The sequence below is a fragment of the Ursus americanus genome, chromosome 3 (genome assembly GCF_024610735.1).
Source record: "Ursus americanus isolate L20-20 chromosome 3, mUrsAme1.1.p, whole genome shotgun sequence".
In the NCBI taxonomy this organism is placed as follows: domain Eukaryota; kingdom Metazoa; phylum Chordata; class Mammalia; order Carnivora; family Ursidae; genus Ursus; species Ursus americanus.
Window position 1 is genome coordinate 58,429,666 of NC_142129.1, and position 18,270 is coordinate 58,447,935.

Sequence of the window (18,270 nt, forward strand, 5' to 3'; positions counted from 1 at the left end):
TTCTCATCTAATCACTTTCCTGGTTTCCTATATTTGCCCTTTTTCTTATATATTAAAACTTCATTCACTTCCTCCCCTTCCCTGTCCGCCCAGTTCATCTGAGAATTAACTTAGCACAGCTTCAAAATTCAACTCAGGTATTTGTCTCTACTTTTATTAAGCCAATCTTGATATATTTCTCTATTTAATCTGCATCAGCGGCTTCCAAAGAACATTCTATTGTGACCTGAACTGTGTGTTATTTTGTCTGCTTTCTCAGTTAGGACATTGAGATACTTGAAGGAAAGGACTGTCCCTTGCATTTCAATCTCTGGAATCTAACCCAGTTTCTGGTACAGAGTTGTAGTTAATAAATGCATATTAAATAAATGAATTGATGCATGTGCTATAACACTTATAAAGTTACTTTTCTCAGTATATAATTATTCTGTTAAATGTAACTCTCTTTTTTTAGGCATTTATAGCTATTCTGTTGTATCTGATCCCTGTCAAAGTGTTTTTTTCCTCTATAGAAGTTCAGAAGTATTTCCTAATTCACAATACTTTCTTACTTCACATTATAAAATTAACTTGGTGGAATGATCTGATGAATATAAAAGAAAAACTCATTCTAATTATTAATAATAAAAGTGTTTTAGAATGGCAAAATGAATTTGAGTAGATGTGCCAAAGAGACCTAAGCAACCTAATCTCTTCTGCTGTTACATTTTAGGAGTTAATTTTAGATAGTGTCCTTTGGACCACAGATGATGTCTTTGTGCTTTCCAATTGGAAGTATTAAGAATGAATCCTTCCAAGTTAACTTCTTTGAGAGATCAGGAAATATGTGTGATTTTTGGTTAAATTAAAACTCTTTATCATATATTTCTTTTCATTCTTCACTTCAAAATTTTCAGTCTTTTTTACTTATGTGGTAGTCATATAACTTATAAACTTAGAAAAATATTTAAATTGCATTTTCATGTATATACATATATGTTAGTATGCAAACTATATACATATACTTTAGGACTTTGAGGAATGAAGACACATGTATATGGTCACAAACTTGATTGCATATTTATAGTACTGAATATAGTTACGTAATTACTGAGTCAAATCACCTCCCTTCCAGGGTGCCTGGGTGGCTCAGTCAGTTAAGCCTCTGCGTTTGGCTCAGGTCATGATCCCTGGGGTCCTGGGATGGAGCCCTGAGTTGGGCTCCCTGCTCAGCGGGGAGTCTGCTTTTCCCTCTCCCTCTGCCCCTTCCTCCTGCTCATGCTTGCTCACTCACTCTTTCTCTCTCTCTCTCAAATAAAGAAATAAAATCTTTTTTAAAGAGTTACTTCCCTTCCCTTCTAATGGCAGAAAACTCTTAACATGTTCAATCTGATTTCTAACTGATATAGCCCAATCATATATAAATGACAGGATCATTTATTTTCTGTGAATGATAATAGAAGATAGGAATAAAAAGAAATTCCTACATATTGTCATTTAAGAAATCTAATTATAAGACACTTTCCAAGATTATGGAATCAGTACTGCAGGTTTTCTTCTTTTTTTGAAAAGTTTTCCCAGTGTGCTTTTTAAATACTATTGTCAGGTACAAATCAAAACTTCCTAAATTTTCTATATTAATTTTATCTTAACATTTTTAGAAATGGAAAATAGACTTCTAAATCTTAGATAGAATATCTTGATTTGCTTTTACTGGTTCAAAATCTCACCACCCACTTTTATATGGGGTATGCTATAGTGGTGGCTGTTGAGCAAATGTGATAGGAAACCATCTGACACGGAGCTACTAAATCTGTACATTAACATAAGAGCTCTTTCAAATTTAGCTATTGTACATAAATAGTAAATGCTCTAAGAGAGCATTAATGACCAACACTGGAAGCTCAAAAATTATTAATCCACTTCATAAGTTGTTTTAAGTTTTAATTTCATAAATTTCCATAAAAGTAGTCTAAATAAATTCTGGAGCCATGCATTATTACTTCATTTCAAATGTTTATATGTATTAATTCTGCAAGTGAACCTCTGAAATTGGTAGGTGAAAGTGTAGTACACAGTACTAAAGTTTCCACAAAGAGGCATCTTTCCAGACACTCCTTATTCCCTCCTCCTTCTCCTTGTTAGGATGTCCTTTGAAGTGGGAGTCTCACATCTGCTGTTCTTTACAGCTTAGTGAGTGAAAAGTTGGTACCCATGCAGACCCTGTAGTTTGGCTCTTGGCAAGTCTCTTAGATGTGTTTGTTCTCAGTCAGACCTGTTTTCCTCTGCACTTTCTGTCCCTAATGCAGTGCCATAAGCAGGTCTCCCACCCGTTCATTGGCCTACAGTTTCTGATTGAAGGTAGGAAAACTCACTGTCCATCCAGCTTTGCTTGGTAGGAAGTTCTCTTTGTGATTATTTTGCCTGAACACTGGGGGAGGGAGGGTGAAAATAGAGGAGTGGCACTCTGACCTATAAAATATACATACTACTTTTAATGAAGGGAAGATGATTGAATTAGTAATAACCTATGGATACTACAATTTAATTTACATACACATATTGTTTATTTCTTAAAACACTCCAACGAAGCAAATGGTATTAACTCCATTTTAAAGATAAGGAAACCAAGGCTCAGAATGATTAAGTAATTTTCCGAGGCTACAATTCAGTGAATGAATGAAATAAGGAATGAATGAATTTCTAGGGAAAGTAGCATGGATTGAGTGGATTAAGAGGCTAAGATAGGTCAATTTTCCAATCCATTTAGCAATCAATTTACAGAGAGTCAGCTGGTCTGACAGTCACATGGGGTTTATGTTTGGGGGTAGGATGCTGCTGAAGAACGAATGATGACAATTTTAAAAGAAACAAGAATGAATAACAGATGAAACATCATCATGGAGTAGAAGAACGATGGTGAGTCAAATGGATGGTTAGGCTTTAACCAGAAACAATTAGCTCTATGGTAGACTTTTTAGCTGCCAGCATATTTTGAAAAAATTTCTAGGCTTTGATGAGACAATGTTTGAAAATTAGGAGATAGACAAATTAATAGGCTATGTAATTGGCAAAAACTGATTTAGGGAGAACTAGAAAGTAGAAATTTTGTTCAATAACCATTAAAGGAATTCAAATAGTTATTTTAAAAAAATAAAAAGAAAGAAAGAGAGAGAGAAACCAAAGACTCACCAGAAATAGAATAGCTTATATGCAAGTGCTACGAGTTTTAAGGAACTTCCAAAATTGTACAGATGCTTCCAAAAATGGAAGATGAGGGTATATTCTGAAACTCTTTGAGACAGAATAATTTTGACAAAAAATTAGACAGAGATGGTATCAGGAAGAAAAATAGTAAGTCCATTGTGTTCATGACTATAGATGCTAAATATCTAAGCAAAATAGTAGCAAACTGAATCCAGTTCTCTATAAAAATATTAATAAACAGTGTCCAATTTGGCTATATAAAAGTATCATAAGGATGTTTTAATAATACAAAAATATTTAAATGTATATTCCCACATTTCTGATCAAATGAGATAAACCATATTAACATGTCAAAAGATACAGAAAACATTTTAACATATTCATAATAAAAATCCTTACTATAACAGGAATAGAAGGAAACTTTATTACCTTATAAAAGATGTCACTCAAAAAAAAAAAAAAAGAAAATCTGTATAAAAACATCATATTAAATGGGGAAAATACAGAAATATTCCGTTTAAATTTAGGAACAAGATAGGGGCATTGCCCATGAATATCCCAATTCAGCAATGTTTTGGAGCTCTGGACAGCATAATAAGAAATAACAATTATAAGGATTGGAGATCACCATTATCATTAGCATGCTATATTCATGGATGGGGAAACTTAATTAATGTTGTACATGTTTTATTTCTCTCAAAAGTGATCTATAGGCTTAATGTTGCTCTGATCAAAATCGTAATTGGTTTTTATTTGTTATTATCTTTATTTTTGTAGAATAGGACAAGTTAACTTTAAAATGTATATAGAAAATCAAAGAAGGAATAATAGCCTAGATTCTTCATTCTCTATGGGATATAGACTTACTATAAAACTACTTAAGGAATTATAAGAATGTGGTTCTGGCACAGGGGTGGACAAAATACAAATAAAATAAAACAGTTCAAAAAGAAATATACTCATATGGAAATCTGATTTTTGATGGAGCTTGCATGGTAGGAAGTGGAATTATCCAATAAATAAAAAGATGGATTAAAGAAGAGAGAAAAATTGGTGCACAACAGCCACAAGAAAAGAAAGGAGGGAGGGAGGGAAAAGGAAAGAAAGAGAGGATGGAGGAAGGGGTAAAGGAGAGGGGTAAGGGAGAGGAAGGGAAGCAAATAAAGGGATCCCTACCTCACACCACCACATAGAACTGTCAAAAGTAAAACTGAAATTTTAAAAAGAGTATATATGAATTATCTTCTGACCTCTGAGTAGGCAAACTTTTCTTTCACAATACAGGCCAAAGTGCTAGCCACTTATGAAAAGGTTGATAAATTTGAATACAAATCTTTTTATTAAAATACACGTTAATTAAAGTTAAAAAATTTCAATTTGTAGAAGATATTTGCAAAAACGCATTAATATTAAGAACAAGTAAAGAATTTTTACAAATCAACAAGAGAAAAAGGAGTGGAGAAAGGAAACAAAAGTCACGAATAGCCATTTCACAAACAAGGAAACCCATGAAATTAAGAAGTGTGACATTAAGAGTATTAGAATGTGCTCAGTCATATTTTTTATTACAAATGACTGCATGCATTGGTATAACATCTTTGGGAAACTAAAAGTTGCATTAAAGTATACCCTACTCTGAAAGTAACCACTGTCCGTGGACACTAGAAAGCATGTGCAATAATGCAGTTATTATAAGAACATAAACCAATCCAAATGTCCATTGACATGAGTTAGAAAAGGCACACTCTGGGGCGCCTGGGTGGCACAGCGGTTAAGCGTCTGCCTTTGGCTCAGGGCGTGATCCCGGCGATCTGGGATCGAGCCCCACATCAGGCTCTTCTGCTATGAGCCTGCTTCTTCCTCTCCCACTCCCCCTGCTTGTGTTCCCTCTCTCGCTGGCTGTCTCTCTCTCTGTCAAATAAATAAATAAAATCTTTAAAAAAAAAAAAAAAGAAAAGGCACACTCACATTAATGATAATTAGCAATAGAAATTAAATAACTTCAACTGTACATGGAGAGAACTTCACCTATCACATGAATGAGTCTTAGTAACAATACTAAGTGGAAAAAGCAAAAAGTGAACAATACGTTTCTATGGCATGTGCATGATAACCGAAAACTTAGAACAGTTCTCACCTTTGTGGGTGAGGAAGAAGAATGCTGTGGGGAAAGAGTACAGCATTCTATGTAAGTTTTTGGGAATGTTCTCCCATTGGGGTTGGCAATTGGTACATAGGTACTTAAATTATGCACAATATTATATTATACATGATATAAGCAAACAAATGGGAAATAGACTCAAAGAAAATATTGCAGCATGTCTAACAAAAGGTAAATATCCACAATATAATACCTAAGGAGATATGTGAAAGTTTGATATTCTAAATATTCATGGCTCTTAATATCAGGTGGTTGAGTTTTAGTTAATTTTTATACATTTGTATTATATTTATGCATTGTTTGTATTACTTTTACAAAATGTTTTTCTAATAATGCTAATTTAAATGAAAAATAACACTCATGTAGAATTTTAAGATAATAATAAAAGACAACTCAGTGGAAAAGATGGGCAAGAGTTTGAAGATGGAGTTCACAGAAGAGATCACACACTTGTAAACCTACAAAAATATGCTCAACCCACTCACAAACAGGGATGTGTGATTTTACAATAAAAGTATAATTTGATTTTTCATTATTATTGCAGAAATTAAGTTGTTTACATGTAGTGTTTTCGAGTTGAAAGAAATTGACACATCTTTTATGGGAGGAGCTGTTCAGAGAGTAGTATGATGGTATCGTGGATTTCCTTTCTAGAAGATTAGCCTTCAAAACATATGCATATGTTCACATAATGTACTTCAAAAAGCGTTAACTATGATACTTATTTTTTGTAAAATACTGCAGTAGTTTAACAGTACCTGAAGAGAAATGGTTTATTTGATCACACAATGAATACCTTATGTAATACATTCACTTACTGTAAATCATGATGCAACACTGTATGAGCTGACACAGAAAGATCTCTTAGACATTTTTAAATTAAAAAATGCACACAAATTAACAGGATGTATAGCATGATCCCATTCATGTTAAAAATATGTGTATAATAAGATTCATATGTGTATATTCACATATGTAAATATATAGAAACATTTCTTGGATGATTGTATATTGTATTACTACCAGTGGTTATCCCTGGGTAAGGGAGGTAAACAGACACATTCCACATATTTCTGTCTTGTTTCAATTTTTTTTTTTTTATTGCAAGAAAATAGGCATGTGCAGTTGTATAACTGGCTGTGTTACCTGCCTTTTTAACTTTCTCCAAGGTAGGTTGCATTAATAAGCACAGTGCTATATGCAGTAGCAATGGAGGCTATGGGCATTTATTATGGCCTACCCAGCAATTAGGCTTGAGTGTTGAGGGCATGTCAAAAGACAAAGGGAAGGCTGGCTCCCATTTGCAAATTCTAAGTCAAAGGAAATCCAGAAGCAGAACCCCAAAAGCAGTGTGATCAATTTTTTCCAGTAATGGAAAAGGCTGAAAACTCTCAAAGACATATTGGCTGGCATAATAATTGTATTTATGTAATGATTCAAAAGAAAATTTTTGATTAATAAAAATTATTCAATGAAATGCTGTAGTAAATGTCACTTTGGATTATATGTGAAATGCAGATCACATGTGAGAGAATAATTTATTAAAAATTATTATAATGTATTAGTTTTGTTTTTTTAAACTTTAGAGTTGATAAAAGAAAAAATATATTTAATATATGTTTAAATCAAGATGTTAATTCTTTTAGAATTTTATTCTAGGTAAGAGTTTAATATTTTTCAATAAAATCACTGAGATTATCTTACAGTTTTCATCAAATAAAAATGTCTTTTATTAGATAAAGCGCTGAGAATACAAAACTTTACAAGTCCGAATTTTAAAATACCAATCATGTGCCATAACGTGCTTATTTTTCAGGTTAAACTTTTTCCGTGATGTTCCTGATTTCAGAGTGCTGGCCTGTGGTGGAGATGGAACCGTGGGGTGGATTTTGGACTGCATAGGTAATGAAGACACATACTTAACGTGGCTGGGGTGAGAGTGATATATTAATGCATTGATATCTTTGGATGCTACAGTGATATAATCAGACATCTGGCATTGTTGCACATTACTTACTGGTTTAATGTGTTTTCTGTATTTCTAAGTTATAACTGACAAAATAGTTTGCAAGTATCTAGAAATCTTTCTTTTTTAATCCACTTCTTGTGGAATTTACTAAACCTTCAGAGCTATTTTCAAATCAGGCTTTACAAATTCCATTTGTTTCTTTGCCCTGGGGAGGGAGCCAAAGAGAATCTTAACATTTGTGATAAAATTTATGTCAAGTAGATGTGTTTATTTTTTTATGCATAGTGCCTCAAAACCTTACCTTCTGTGGTCATTCTTATCATATGCATCTATCATTATTATTACTATAGCTATTTTTTATTTATCATGTACTCCGTCATAGACTTGTGCTAAGATTTTTACCCCATTCATCTTAATTCTCACAACTCTGTGACACAGTATGGATAATCCCATTTTAGAGAGAGGCTCTAAGGTGTGGTGAAGTTAAATAATTAGAATGGAGTCTGAGAGCTATAAATTGACAGAACTGGGTATAGACCTCATCCTTTAACCTTAACCTAGACTGCTTCTCTATTTAAGTTTTTACAACTTTATTTTTTATAAGCAAATGAAGCAGGTACATGACTGAGGGTAAAGTGTAGGCATGTATCACAAAAGCTTGGTGATTTAGAAAAATTATGTGGTTTTTCAGAGACAGTCAGCTGTCAGAACTGATTACTAATCAGTAAAATGATCATGAATTGGCCTTCATGAATAGATAAATCCCAAACAAATATCCATTTCTTTATTGTTCAGTTCTTTGATAAAAATGGGCTGTTCAAGGGGTGCCTAGGTGGCACAGTTGCTTGAGTATCCAAATCTTGGTTTTGGCTCAGGTCATGATCTCAGGGTCCTGAGATTAAGCCACATGTTGGGGCTCAGAGTCACCTTGAGATTCTCTCTCGCTCTCCCTCTACCCCTCCTGATTGTGCTCTCTTTCTCAATCAATCAGTATAAACAAAACCATGTGGAATTTGAGGGTGCCTGGGTGGCTCAGTCAGTTAAGCATCTGCCTTCAGGTCAGATCATGATCTCTGGGGTCTTGGGGGGAGCCCTGTGCCCGGCTCCCTGCTCAGCAGGGAGTCTGCTTCTCCCTCTCCCTCTGCCCCTCCTGCCCCTGCTTGCGCTCTCTCTCTCTCTCAAATAAATAAATAAAGTCTTTTAAAAAATGTGGAATTTCATTGGCAGAGATCTTTACTGCTCTGAGCCCAAAGCGTTATGTTCTCTAAAGCTTAATCTCAATGAAAACCTGCTGATCTCAGTTACCTAGCTCTTAAGTTGCTTACTCTGACCCAAAGCAGCACCATGGGTAGGAACAACACAGTGAATACTTTTTAGCATTTTACTAAGCATTTTTCAAAATATTTTATTCCTTAAAGTGAAATGTATCTAGAGTTGGTGTTGGAAAAGAGGTTTTTATAGGAACCCACACCTCCACTTTGGTGATGCCCCTCTAGTATATTCTTATGATGCATATATCTGCATCCTTGAGATTTCCATGATGTTAAAACCACCACAATTTTTAACTGAGTTAAGATTTTATTTTATTTTTTAAAGATTTTATTTATTTGTCAGAGAGAGAGCGCAAGCAGGGGGAGCAGCAGGCAGAGTTAGAAGCAGGATCCTTCAGACATGAATCTTGAAAATTTCTATCACTTCATGAATTATGGTATTTTTCTGTGTTTTATAAATTGCTACAAATACATACAAATTGATCTTACTTTCTAATTGTATATAGCTCTATAACATAACTTTTTCTGCTTTTAAGTACCTATAGAATGCCTTCATTCATTCCAAGCTGTCTTCTTTACTGTTGTTCCATCTGTGATCAAAAGTTTATTTTATTTTAATTTTTGATTCCACAGAAAAGGCTAATGTTGTCAAGCATCCTCCAGTTGCTATTCTGCCTCTTGGGACCGGCAATGATCTAGCAAGATGCCTGCGATGGGGAGGAGGTAAACAGCTAACAAAAACCTTAAAAAAAAAGAAATACAGTGCAGAGCATTTCCCCCCAAAAAACTAAGGCCATCATTTTTAATATATGACAACTGCCATGTGAATTTAGCAAATAGAATTGCTGTGATAGATATAATACATAACTTTGAACAATAGGCTGGGGTAGAGAAGGAAATAGTGGACTGAGAGCTAGACTGTGAGTGCTGGCTTTTAATCTGATACTAATTATAGGGTTGATGGGGCAAGGCAACTTTCTAAACCTCCCTGATTTGGGGTTCTAACTTAAGAAATGAGATAAGCATGGATTAACTCTAAAGTAACGTTCCGATTTTTAATCTCTGAGTTGTATAATAAAATCACTAACAAAGGAAAAAATTGAAAGGCTAATGAATGACTTATCCAGGAATGAATACAATAAGTAGCACTTTTTTTTTGAGACCCACTTTATACCAAGCGATATGTTCTGTTTTTGGGGTATAGGGTTAAGAACAGAAAATGAGGTCTATCAAAGAGGCCTTGAATTCTAGTGGTACATAAAGTCATAAGTAAATTGTGAGACTAACAAGTAAACCTATAACCAACATAGCAAAAGGTCTCTTGGAGGAAATGACAAGATAACATAGGGAGAACCCTAATGGATAGAATAATGACAGCCATATAGAACTGAGGGTAGACTTTAGAGGCAGAAAGAATCTCAAGTAAGAGGTCCAAAGTTAGGAAGGGACTTGACATACTCAAGGAACTCAAAATGGAATAGTGTGGATGAAACAGGGTAGGGGGGGAATATTTCAAAAGGTCTTAAAATAATTTGATGTATCATTAATAGTCTCTACTTACCTGAAGATTTCAAAGAAAAAAAAAAAAAAACCCAGATTTTGCTAAAGAAGCCAGAACTGAAACAAAGTAACTTTAGCTTGAGTTTAAAAAGTGTCTACTTAGAGAAGTTTAAAAAAATGTCTGCTAAGACAGTGTGAATGAGAAGCCCTTGGGGAGCTTGTTAAAAATATAGTGGCCTGACCTCACCCGAGATATGCTGAATGGAAATCTCTGGGGTGGACCTGGGCAGATGATTTGCTTTTTAAACAAACTCCCTAAGTAACTCTGATTTACAATAAAAATTTGAGAACAACTTTTCCATGAGTATCTGACCAACTGGTAAACTCTAAGCTGTGTTTTGTATCTGTGTATGTATGTGTATATGTATATAACAGACAGAATTGGAGACTAAGTTAAAAACTCGATATATGATATAATTTTCATTGAGAGTATAATTTAGTAAAAGAATGTCATGAGGCACTGAGTTAAATCTCATAGAATCTAAAGACAGACAGACAGATGGATAGAACCATTGCTTGTAAGATGCGAGCTTATATTTGCCAGTGCTTACATATCTATATTGATTAAAAGGAAGAGAATCACACATGTGGCTTCTTGTGTATTCTTTTGAAAAATACTTTTGATATTTGAAAATTAATAGTTTCATTTAGATTCCAAACTCGTAAATGGCTCCAATCTCAAAATTGACATAGAAGTTCCATTTGAGGCATCTTCTAATGATTTTCTTATAAAATAATTTAAGATATATTATTATCATTAGTCAAAGATACACAAATTGTAGTATATGCCAAAGCATATATTAATAATAAACTGTGTGTGCCTTGCATGTGTTGACACTGTTTTACGTCCTGTATTTGGAGTGAAAAAATAAGTAAAAGTCCCTGCCTTTTGGAGATTATGTTTTCATTGAGTACACAGATAATAAATCAATGAACAATAAAATATACAATTACAAAATAAGATCAAAGCTATGTAAGACTCAAAACGTATTTAGAGAGTAGTGGAGGGAAACTATTCAGCTAAATGACCAAGAAGGTCACTCTGAGGAAGTAACTTTTAGGCTAGATTTAAAATGTAAAGAAGGAGAAGTAGGTTCTGAAATTGAAAGGGCTAAGGGGAGGCTGACGCGACTCTTGAATCATCTGTGAGGCAGTGGGTAGGAATGGAGTGGCGGGGCGGGGGGACAGAGTGACTACTATAAGATTGGAGAGACAATCAAGAGCTAAATAATGCAGGGGCTTGGTGGTCTTGTTAAGAATTCTGTTTGATTGAATTTGAAGCACAAAGTGAAACTTGGAAAGAGTTTCAAAAGCAGCATGACACAATGACATTTATGTTTTCAAAAATAGATTAACTGGGAGGTATAAAATAAACAAGAAAATTAAGAAATTGTGAAAATATAGAGAATCATAGTTTTCCAAATAAGAACTTGTGTTACAGTTTTTCTAATTAGAGAATTAAGGGACTGGACCAGGGTGGTGGTAATGGAAATGAGACAAGTAGACACAATGGAGTTCTAGTTTTGGGGAAGGACTGGTAGAACCTGTCCATGGATTGGATATGGGGCTTTGGGGAAACCAAGGTATTAAGGGGGACTGCAAGATGCCTAAGTTGAGTGATGAGGAAAATGCGGATGCCATTTGGTAGAGTTTACTGATAAACATGCTGTGAAGTGTGATTATTTCTTGCCAGGTGTGTAACTAACTTTGAGCAAGTTGCTTACCAACCATGGGCTTCAGATTCCTCATTAGAGCTTGAAAAAAGGACAGTGCCTACCTTGTAGGTTCTTATACTAACCATTACATTGTTTCCCTCGTGTTTGTGCTGAGTACTTTTTGTATTTGTAGCAAGTATCATCATGCTTAGCATTTGGAAAAGAAAGGACTTTATTCAACCGATAATCATTTGGTTCACTCTAGGTCACTGGAATATATTGACTTGAAGCTTATTTTTTACAAGAATATATTTGGGAAAATATAACACTAAGAACGCGGGATGTCCTAGGGCATTTGCAAATACTTAATGTACATTCTCTTTGCAATTTTTCTAGTAAGAGGCTAACTAGAATTTAAGATTATTTCAGGAAAAATGGTTCATGAAGAGTAAGAGTGTAAGAGTTTTAGATGGAGCACACACTGACAAATCTATATTGTTGCTTTCCTTTATGTGGCTTTCTTTCCTTTTTAAAAATTTCTGTGGCTTTTTTAGATAGATTTGGTAATAACATCACATCATTAAATAGAAAATAAATACTAATTATGTTTTAATTTAGTTTCTTAGCCTAGAGTGATTATAGGTTTAAATCAAAATAATGGAAGCAAAATAACATCATTCTTTTCTGGGAATAAGCTTTTACTTCTATATTTTATAAGTTTAATATGTCTTTTTTTAAAAAAATATGATCTTGAGCTTTGCAATCCTGTTTGTAGCTATGAATCATTATTTAACAAGCTCGAGCATAGATAAATACAATAAGGGTGTAGGCATTTGTTCAAATGGGGACTACAGTTTGGAATTTGTCACCTTTGTAAATTAGCTCTGACCTGCAGATGCTATGATTCTCAAAATAGATTTATGGCCTATCTCTTTCCATTTTTACTTGGCTAGGAGGCTAATTGATATTAGCCTTTTTCATACTTACCCATAAAAACTTAGAGAACATAACCATCACTAAGGATTTTAAGGTGGGTGGCTATAGTAGAATCTAGCTTTGGTAAGTAATTTTCAATAAATCCATTCCTACTTCGTTCTCGCCTGGTCAGTTGCTGTTCCTGCATTTTTCTAGTGTTATATTGAATCATGCTGCTATTAACTTGAGATGTAGCTGGGGACAAGCTCAAAATTTTATTTAAATAATTATTATTTGCTTGTGTATCTGCTGAATGTGTATATATAAATATCATATTATATATTATAGTGTACTTCTATGCTATATTATACCATATGATAGTACATTAATATGTGTAAATCCATTTATGTCTGAAAATCATACTTATTTTCAAATGAGTAGAATTTGCAAAAGAGGTGAATATACTTAACTTTTTTATCCAGTTCAATGGGGAAAACATATATAAAATGTATTTGGAGGCTCATGTTTATTACTTTTAAAAGAAATTAAAAATTTAGAAGAAATTAAACTTCAAGAATGAGGGTAGAACTATTAAAAATGTGAAATATACATAAGTTTAATTATTATAATCTTGTACTTTAAATAATTCAGTTTTGTACTGAGTGCAATTATACACAAGTTATTATGTATATTCATAGTTTTTGAAGTATGTCACAAAACGCAATATAACATTTATTAAAATCCTATTTGGTACTTTTAATGCTTATATCTGTCTAGTCATTGTTTGTTGTACTCTTTGTTGTATGTATTAGCTAGTACATAACTATTTTACCTGTGTAAGATAAAAAGTAATGGTGGGTGCCTAAATAGGCCCTCCTAGATTCTGGCTACCTTGAACTTCTAATAATTAATTCAACAAATACATAAATGTAATTTATTTATCTTTAGATAATGTTGGCATATTACGGTGCCTCTTCTTTTTTCTTTTAACCCAATTAGTTTTTCCAGCTAACACCTCTAATGAGGACTCATAGCCTCCGGCATTTACTTGTTCAATGAATACATTATTAAAATATAGACCAAAGTTGCACACAGAAAAAAAAATCTATGAAAATATTGTTCCAACTCAAAATATCAATTCAAGAATGTGTGTTTGTGTCTGTGTGTAGAGTGAAGAGAGAGTTATTATTTAACTTAGTACAATAACTCAAATTCTGTTATCATTATATGGTTGAGAACTTTCTATTGTTATGCTTCATGTACTAAGAACTTCATGCATTTTCTCATTTAATTCTCACAATCAACAGAAGGTTTTGCAGAGGACACTATTTAGGGAGATTAAAAGCAAAGATTAACACAACTAGGATTAGGCTACAGTTTGAACTATAATGTTGTATAGATAGATACATCTAAGAGAAAATACAATATGAAGGAATAACTTTATTTTCAGGCCATGCTGATTATCTGCAGTAGATCCATTAAAACTAGATTTGTCGAGCATTTACTCTAGGGCACACCTGGTAAAAGAAACTTGTAGTGAGAAAGATGCGAGTAACTATAATGCAGTGTACTAGTTCCGAGGTAGGGCTAGTTTGGAGAACTGTGTGCTGTGGAACTGTAGAGAATCCATTGTTTTGGGAGGGTGGCTTCTGGAAAGAGGTGCTATCAAATATAAAACTTACAGCAGGAGCAGAAGCAAGGCAACCAAAAGAAAAGGGATACTCTGGCTATATAGAACAAGAGAAGAAATGGCACAAAATGAAAAAGAGAAGGACCTTCTACTTAAACTGCAAACAGTTCTGTATCACTAGAGGGTACAGTGTGAGGATCACGGAAGGATGAAAGGGACAAGTCTGAAATTGCATCCAAGCTTTTTACTCCCGCAACTGGGTAGAGAGTGTTGCCTGTCTGAAAGAGAGTTAACAGGAAGAAGATAGAGAAGCAGATCATTAATTTCTTTTTGAATACATTGATAGGAAGTTTTGTGGGGGTATGCCATGGAGATGTTCATTTGGCATTTGAGTATACTGAGAATTGGCACCATAGGAGAGAAGTATGAGTTGCAAATTGAAGCTAAAAATAAAATATTTGTATGAGCTTACCATTATAGTTAATTCTTTATCTGTGTTAGAATTTGCTGTAAAATGCATTGTTTGGCTTCAGAATGAGACATCCATATACACACACTCAAACACATATAAATACAGCTTTTGTTATTTGGTAATATTTTTTCTCAAGACGATTTTTTTTTATTAGGTTATGAAGGTGAGAATCTGATGAAAATCCTAAAAGACATTGAAAACAGCACAGAAATCATGTTGGACAGGTGGAAGTTTGAAGTCATACCTAATGACAAAGATGAGAAGGGAGACCCAGTGCCTTACAGTATCATCAATAATTACTTTTCCATTGGCGTGGTAAGATTTTGCACTAAATGTTCTTTTAACCAGTCCAGAATAATCACTGTGTTTAAACTCATATACTACAAAGATTTGCTGATTATAAATAATTTATTTTTGTGTCAACAAAACACCTCTTTAATGTGCAAATAAAGTTTATGTATCGTTTCAAAGTCCGAGAATCAGCAATAGATGAAATTTTCATGCGTTAAACAAAAGAAAGAAACTTTTTTTGCAATTGACTTGACTGTGTTACTAAAATAAAGGGTAGAATGGTTTGTAAAATAATTATGTTTTAGAATATAGGCTAAAGCTCCACATTAGTTAAAATGTGAAGTCGATGAATCAAATTTTATCTTATTTTGTGATATGTATTAAAATATTATAACCTATTAGGTTTTTACAAATAGACATCATTTTAAAATTTATGGTTCAGTCTGAAGTCTAAGAAAAATGCTACTACGATTCTAAAGTGGTTAATAAGTCAAAAGGCTAACTTTTCACTTAATTTCTTGAAAAATCTTAGACTGAAAGCAAAATATCATTTGCCAATTAAAATAGATATTATAATTTTAATTCCTAAACAATTAATAATTTTAACAGTGGTTTTATACATGTGTACATTTATATTACCTGGTAGTTATGAATTCTTAAAATATATTGTGTACAAAATTATATACCATTTAACATATATGTCTCCGTATTACTCTCATGTCTTTCTCTGTCATGTGCATACACAGACACACACACACACACGCTCACACACACACACCACTAGCAGATTATAAAAGGCACTGACTGAATCCATGAACTTAGGAAGTTAAGCTGCCTGAGCAAGGGTCCTTTAGCAATACTTTTTTTAATGTCCATTTATTTATCTTTATCATGATGGCATTATTTTTTTCTCTCATTGTTACAGATAATGTGTTTATATATTTAAAGAGCCTCTAATAATAGTACATAATGAAGGCTAAATATGCAATCATTACTAATACTATCATAGTTATTATTTGCAAGAAAAATGTAACACATTTGATTCATAAAATTCCTCCTGTTTATCTTTGATATGAATGTGCATAATAATCTTTTTAACATCTTTACTGACATGTAACTTACACACAACCTAATTCACTCATTTTAAATGAAGCTTTCAATGATTTTACTAAATCCATCCAATTTTAGAGGATTTTCATTACCTAAACAAGAACGCTCATATCCATTTGTAATCAGTTCTGGCTTCTTCCCTCAGCTTTAAGCAATAACTAATATTCTGCATCTAAGAACTACCTTTTATGGATCTTTCATATAAAAGAAATCATATAATATATAGTCTTTTGCATCTGGCTTCTTTCATTTCACATAATATTTTTGAAGTTCACCCATATGAACTGCATGAATACTGTATTCCTTTTTATTGCTGAGTAGTATCCCATTGTATGGCCATATCACATATAAACATAGCCATTCACCAATTGATGGCAATTTAGATTGTTTTGAGTCTTTGGATATTAGGAATAATGCCATTCTCCTGGGTTCCTTTGGTGTATTTTTGTTTGTTTGTTTTGGTTAATATACTATTTAACTGAAGAGTTTCCATTTGGTTCTTTTTTTATAATTTCTATGTTTTTAATTGGTATTTTCTTTTGAGGAATCGTTGTTATGCTTTCCTTTATTCTTTAAACATGCTTTATTTTAGTTCTTTTGACATATTTAATATGGTTGTTGTGAAGTTTTTGTCTGCTAAGTTCAAAATCCGAAGCTCCTCAGAGAGTTTAATAACATCTGAACCACATTCAAGACAAATATGCCCCAAATTATGTGCCACATTTTGCTATTTCTCTGCATGTCTGCTAATATTTTGTTGGGAATGGGATATTTTATATAATTTATTATAAGAACTTCGGATTTGGATCCACTCAACAGTGGTTATGGTTGTTCCAGTGTTTGTTTAGTGACTTGACCACGCTAATTATGTGGAGCCCTGCTCTCCTGTGGCGTGTGACTCCGTTTTGTTTTGTTTTGTCTTTTTAATTTTTGTTTCTATCTTAATCCTGGCTTCCTGGGGATCACCCCTGTGTCGGCATGATTGATCAGAATTTGTGCTCAGTAAGTCTGAGCCAGTAAGTCTTCCAGTTTGTCACTGGATCTGTGTGTTCCTTGGGGAACACCCATAACTTTAGGCATTCAGCTTTTAATATCTGCCGACCCTTCTTTTGTCTCCTTTGCCCCCGTATAAGAATTCTCACTTAGCCTAGGATATACAGGCTACTAGGGCCCTTTTTGGTCTGTCATTCAGCAAGGCCACCTTCTACTTAGCGACTTGTGTTCCTCTGTCTCAATCACTGAATCCAGAAAACAATAAAATGAAATGAATTCTCTATCTCAAGCTATTCCTGAATATATAAAAAGTGTGGAATTGGAGTACAGAAAGGATGAGGAGGCATTTCAACTTTTTGTTATCACCAACATGGGAAAGATTAAGATAGCACATGCTTTGTATTTGAAATTAGCTCTTAGAACCTCACTACCTGCTAGTTACTAGGCGATCTCAAAGTTTGACTATATGATCAGCGCGGTTTCCATTATTTCAACTATTGTCCCTATTGTCCTTCATTTATTGACCATAAGTGTCTTACACATTACACAGAAATTGCTTCAAATTTTTAGAAAAACCTTTGACGGTCAGAAATACATAAATAATTATCTTCATATACATTAGTATATACACCTTGTATTATAGTGGGTTGAGTATTGGTACAAAACTCCCAAAATATTAATGGTCTGCTAACAGTTAAAAATTAGTTCTTCCCTCACATAATAGAACAGCATAGGTTAATGTTTGGAGAGAGGTTCTAGTCCACTTGGTTAGTGATCAAGTCTCCTTCCGTCTTGGGGCTCCACACTCCTCTAGCTACTCAGCGCCCTATCTAATCAACAACCGGGTGACAAAGAAAGAGTGGGCTATAGGAGGGGAATGGTTATGGGCCAGGCCCAGAAAATGCTCCACTAATAACCCATTGGCCATATATTAATCATTTGGCTGTGCCTAATTTTAAGGAAGCTGGGGAAGGAACTGTCTGCGTAGGAAGGAAAGGGAAATTGGTAAATACCCAGCCCATTTCTGCTAATTCCTTCTGTGTAATACTTTCCAATA

At 33.8% G+C, this 18,270-nt stretch overlaps 1 protein-coding gene across 6 annotated transcripts in view; it reads left to right on the plus strand.

The window, feature by feature from the left end:
* DGKB (diacylglycerol kinase beta) overlaps positions 1-18,270 on the plus strand; it is a 682,497-nt gene that overhangs the window by 292,660 nt on the left and 371,567 nt on the right. For all 6 annotated transcript variants that reach the window (XM_087861011.1, XM_087861009.1, XM_087861012.1 and 3 more), the window contains 3 exons: positions 7,164-7,249; positions 9,221-9,310; positions 14,974-15,134. In XM_087861011.1, the coding sequence (XP_087717137.1) occupies positions 7,164-7,249; positions 9,221-9,310; positions 14,974-15,134 (337 nt within the window). The remainder of the gene's footprint in view (positions 1-7,163; positions 7,250-9,220; positions 9,311-14,973; positions 15,135-18,270) is intronic.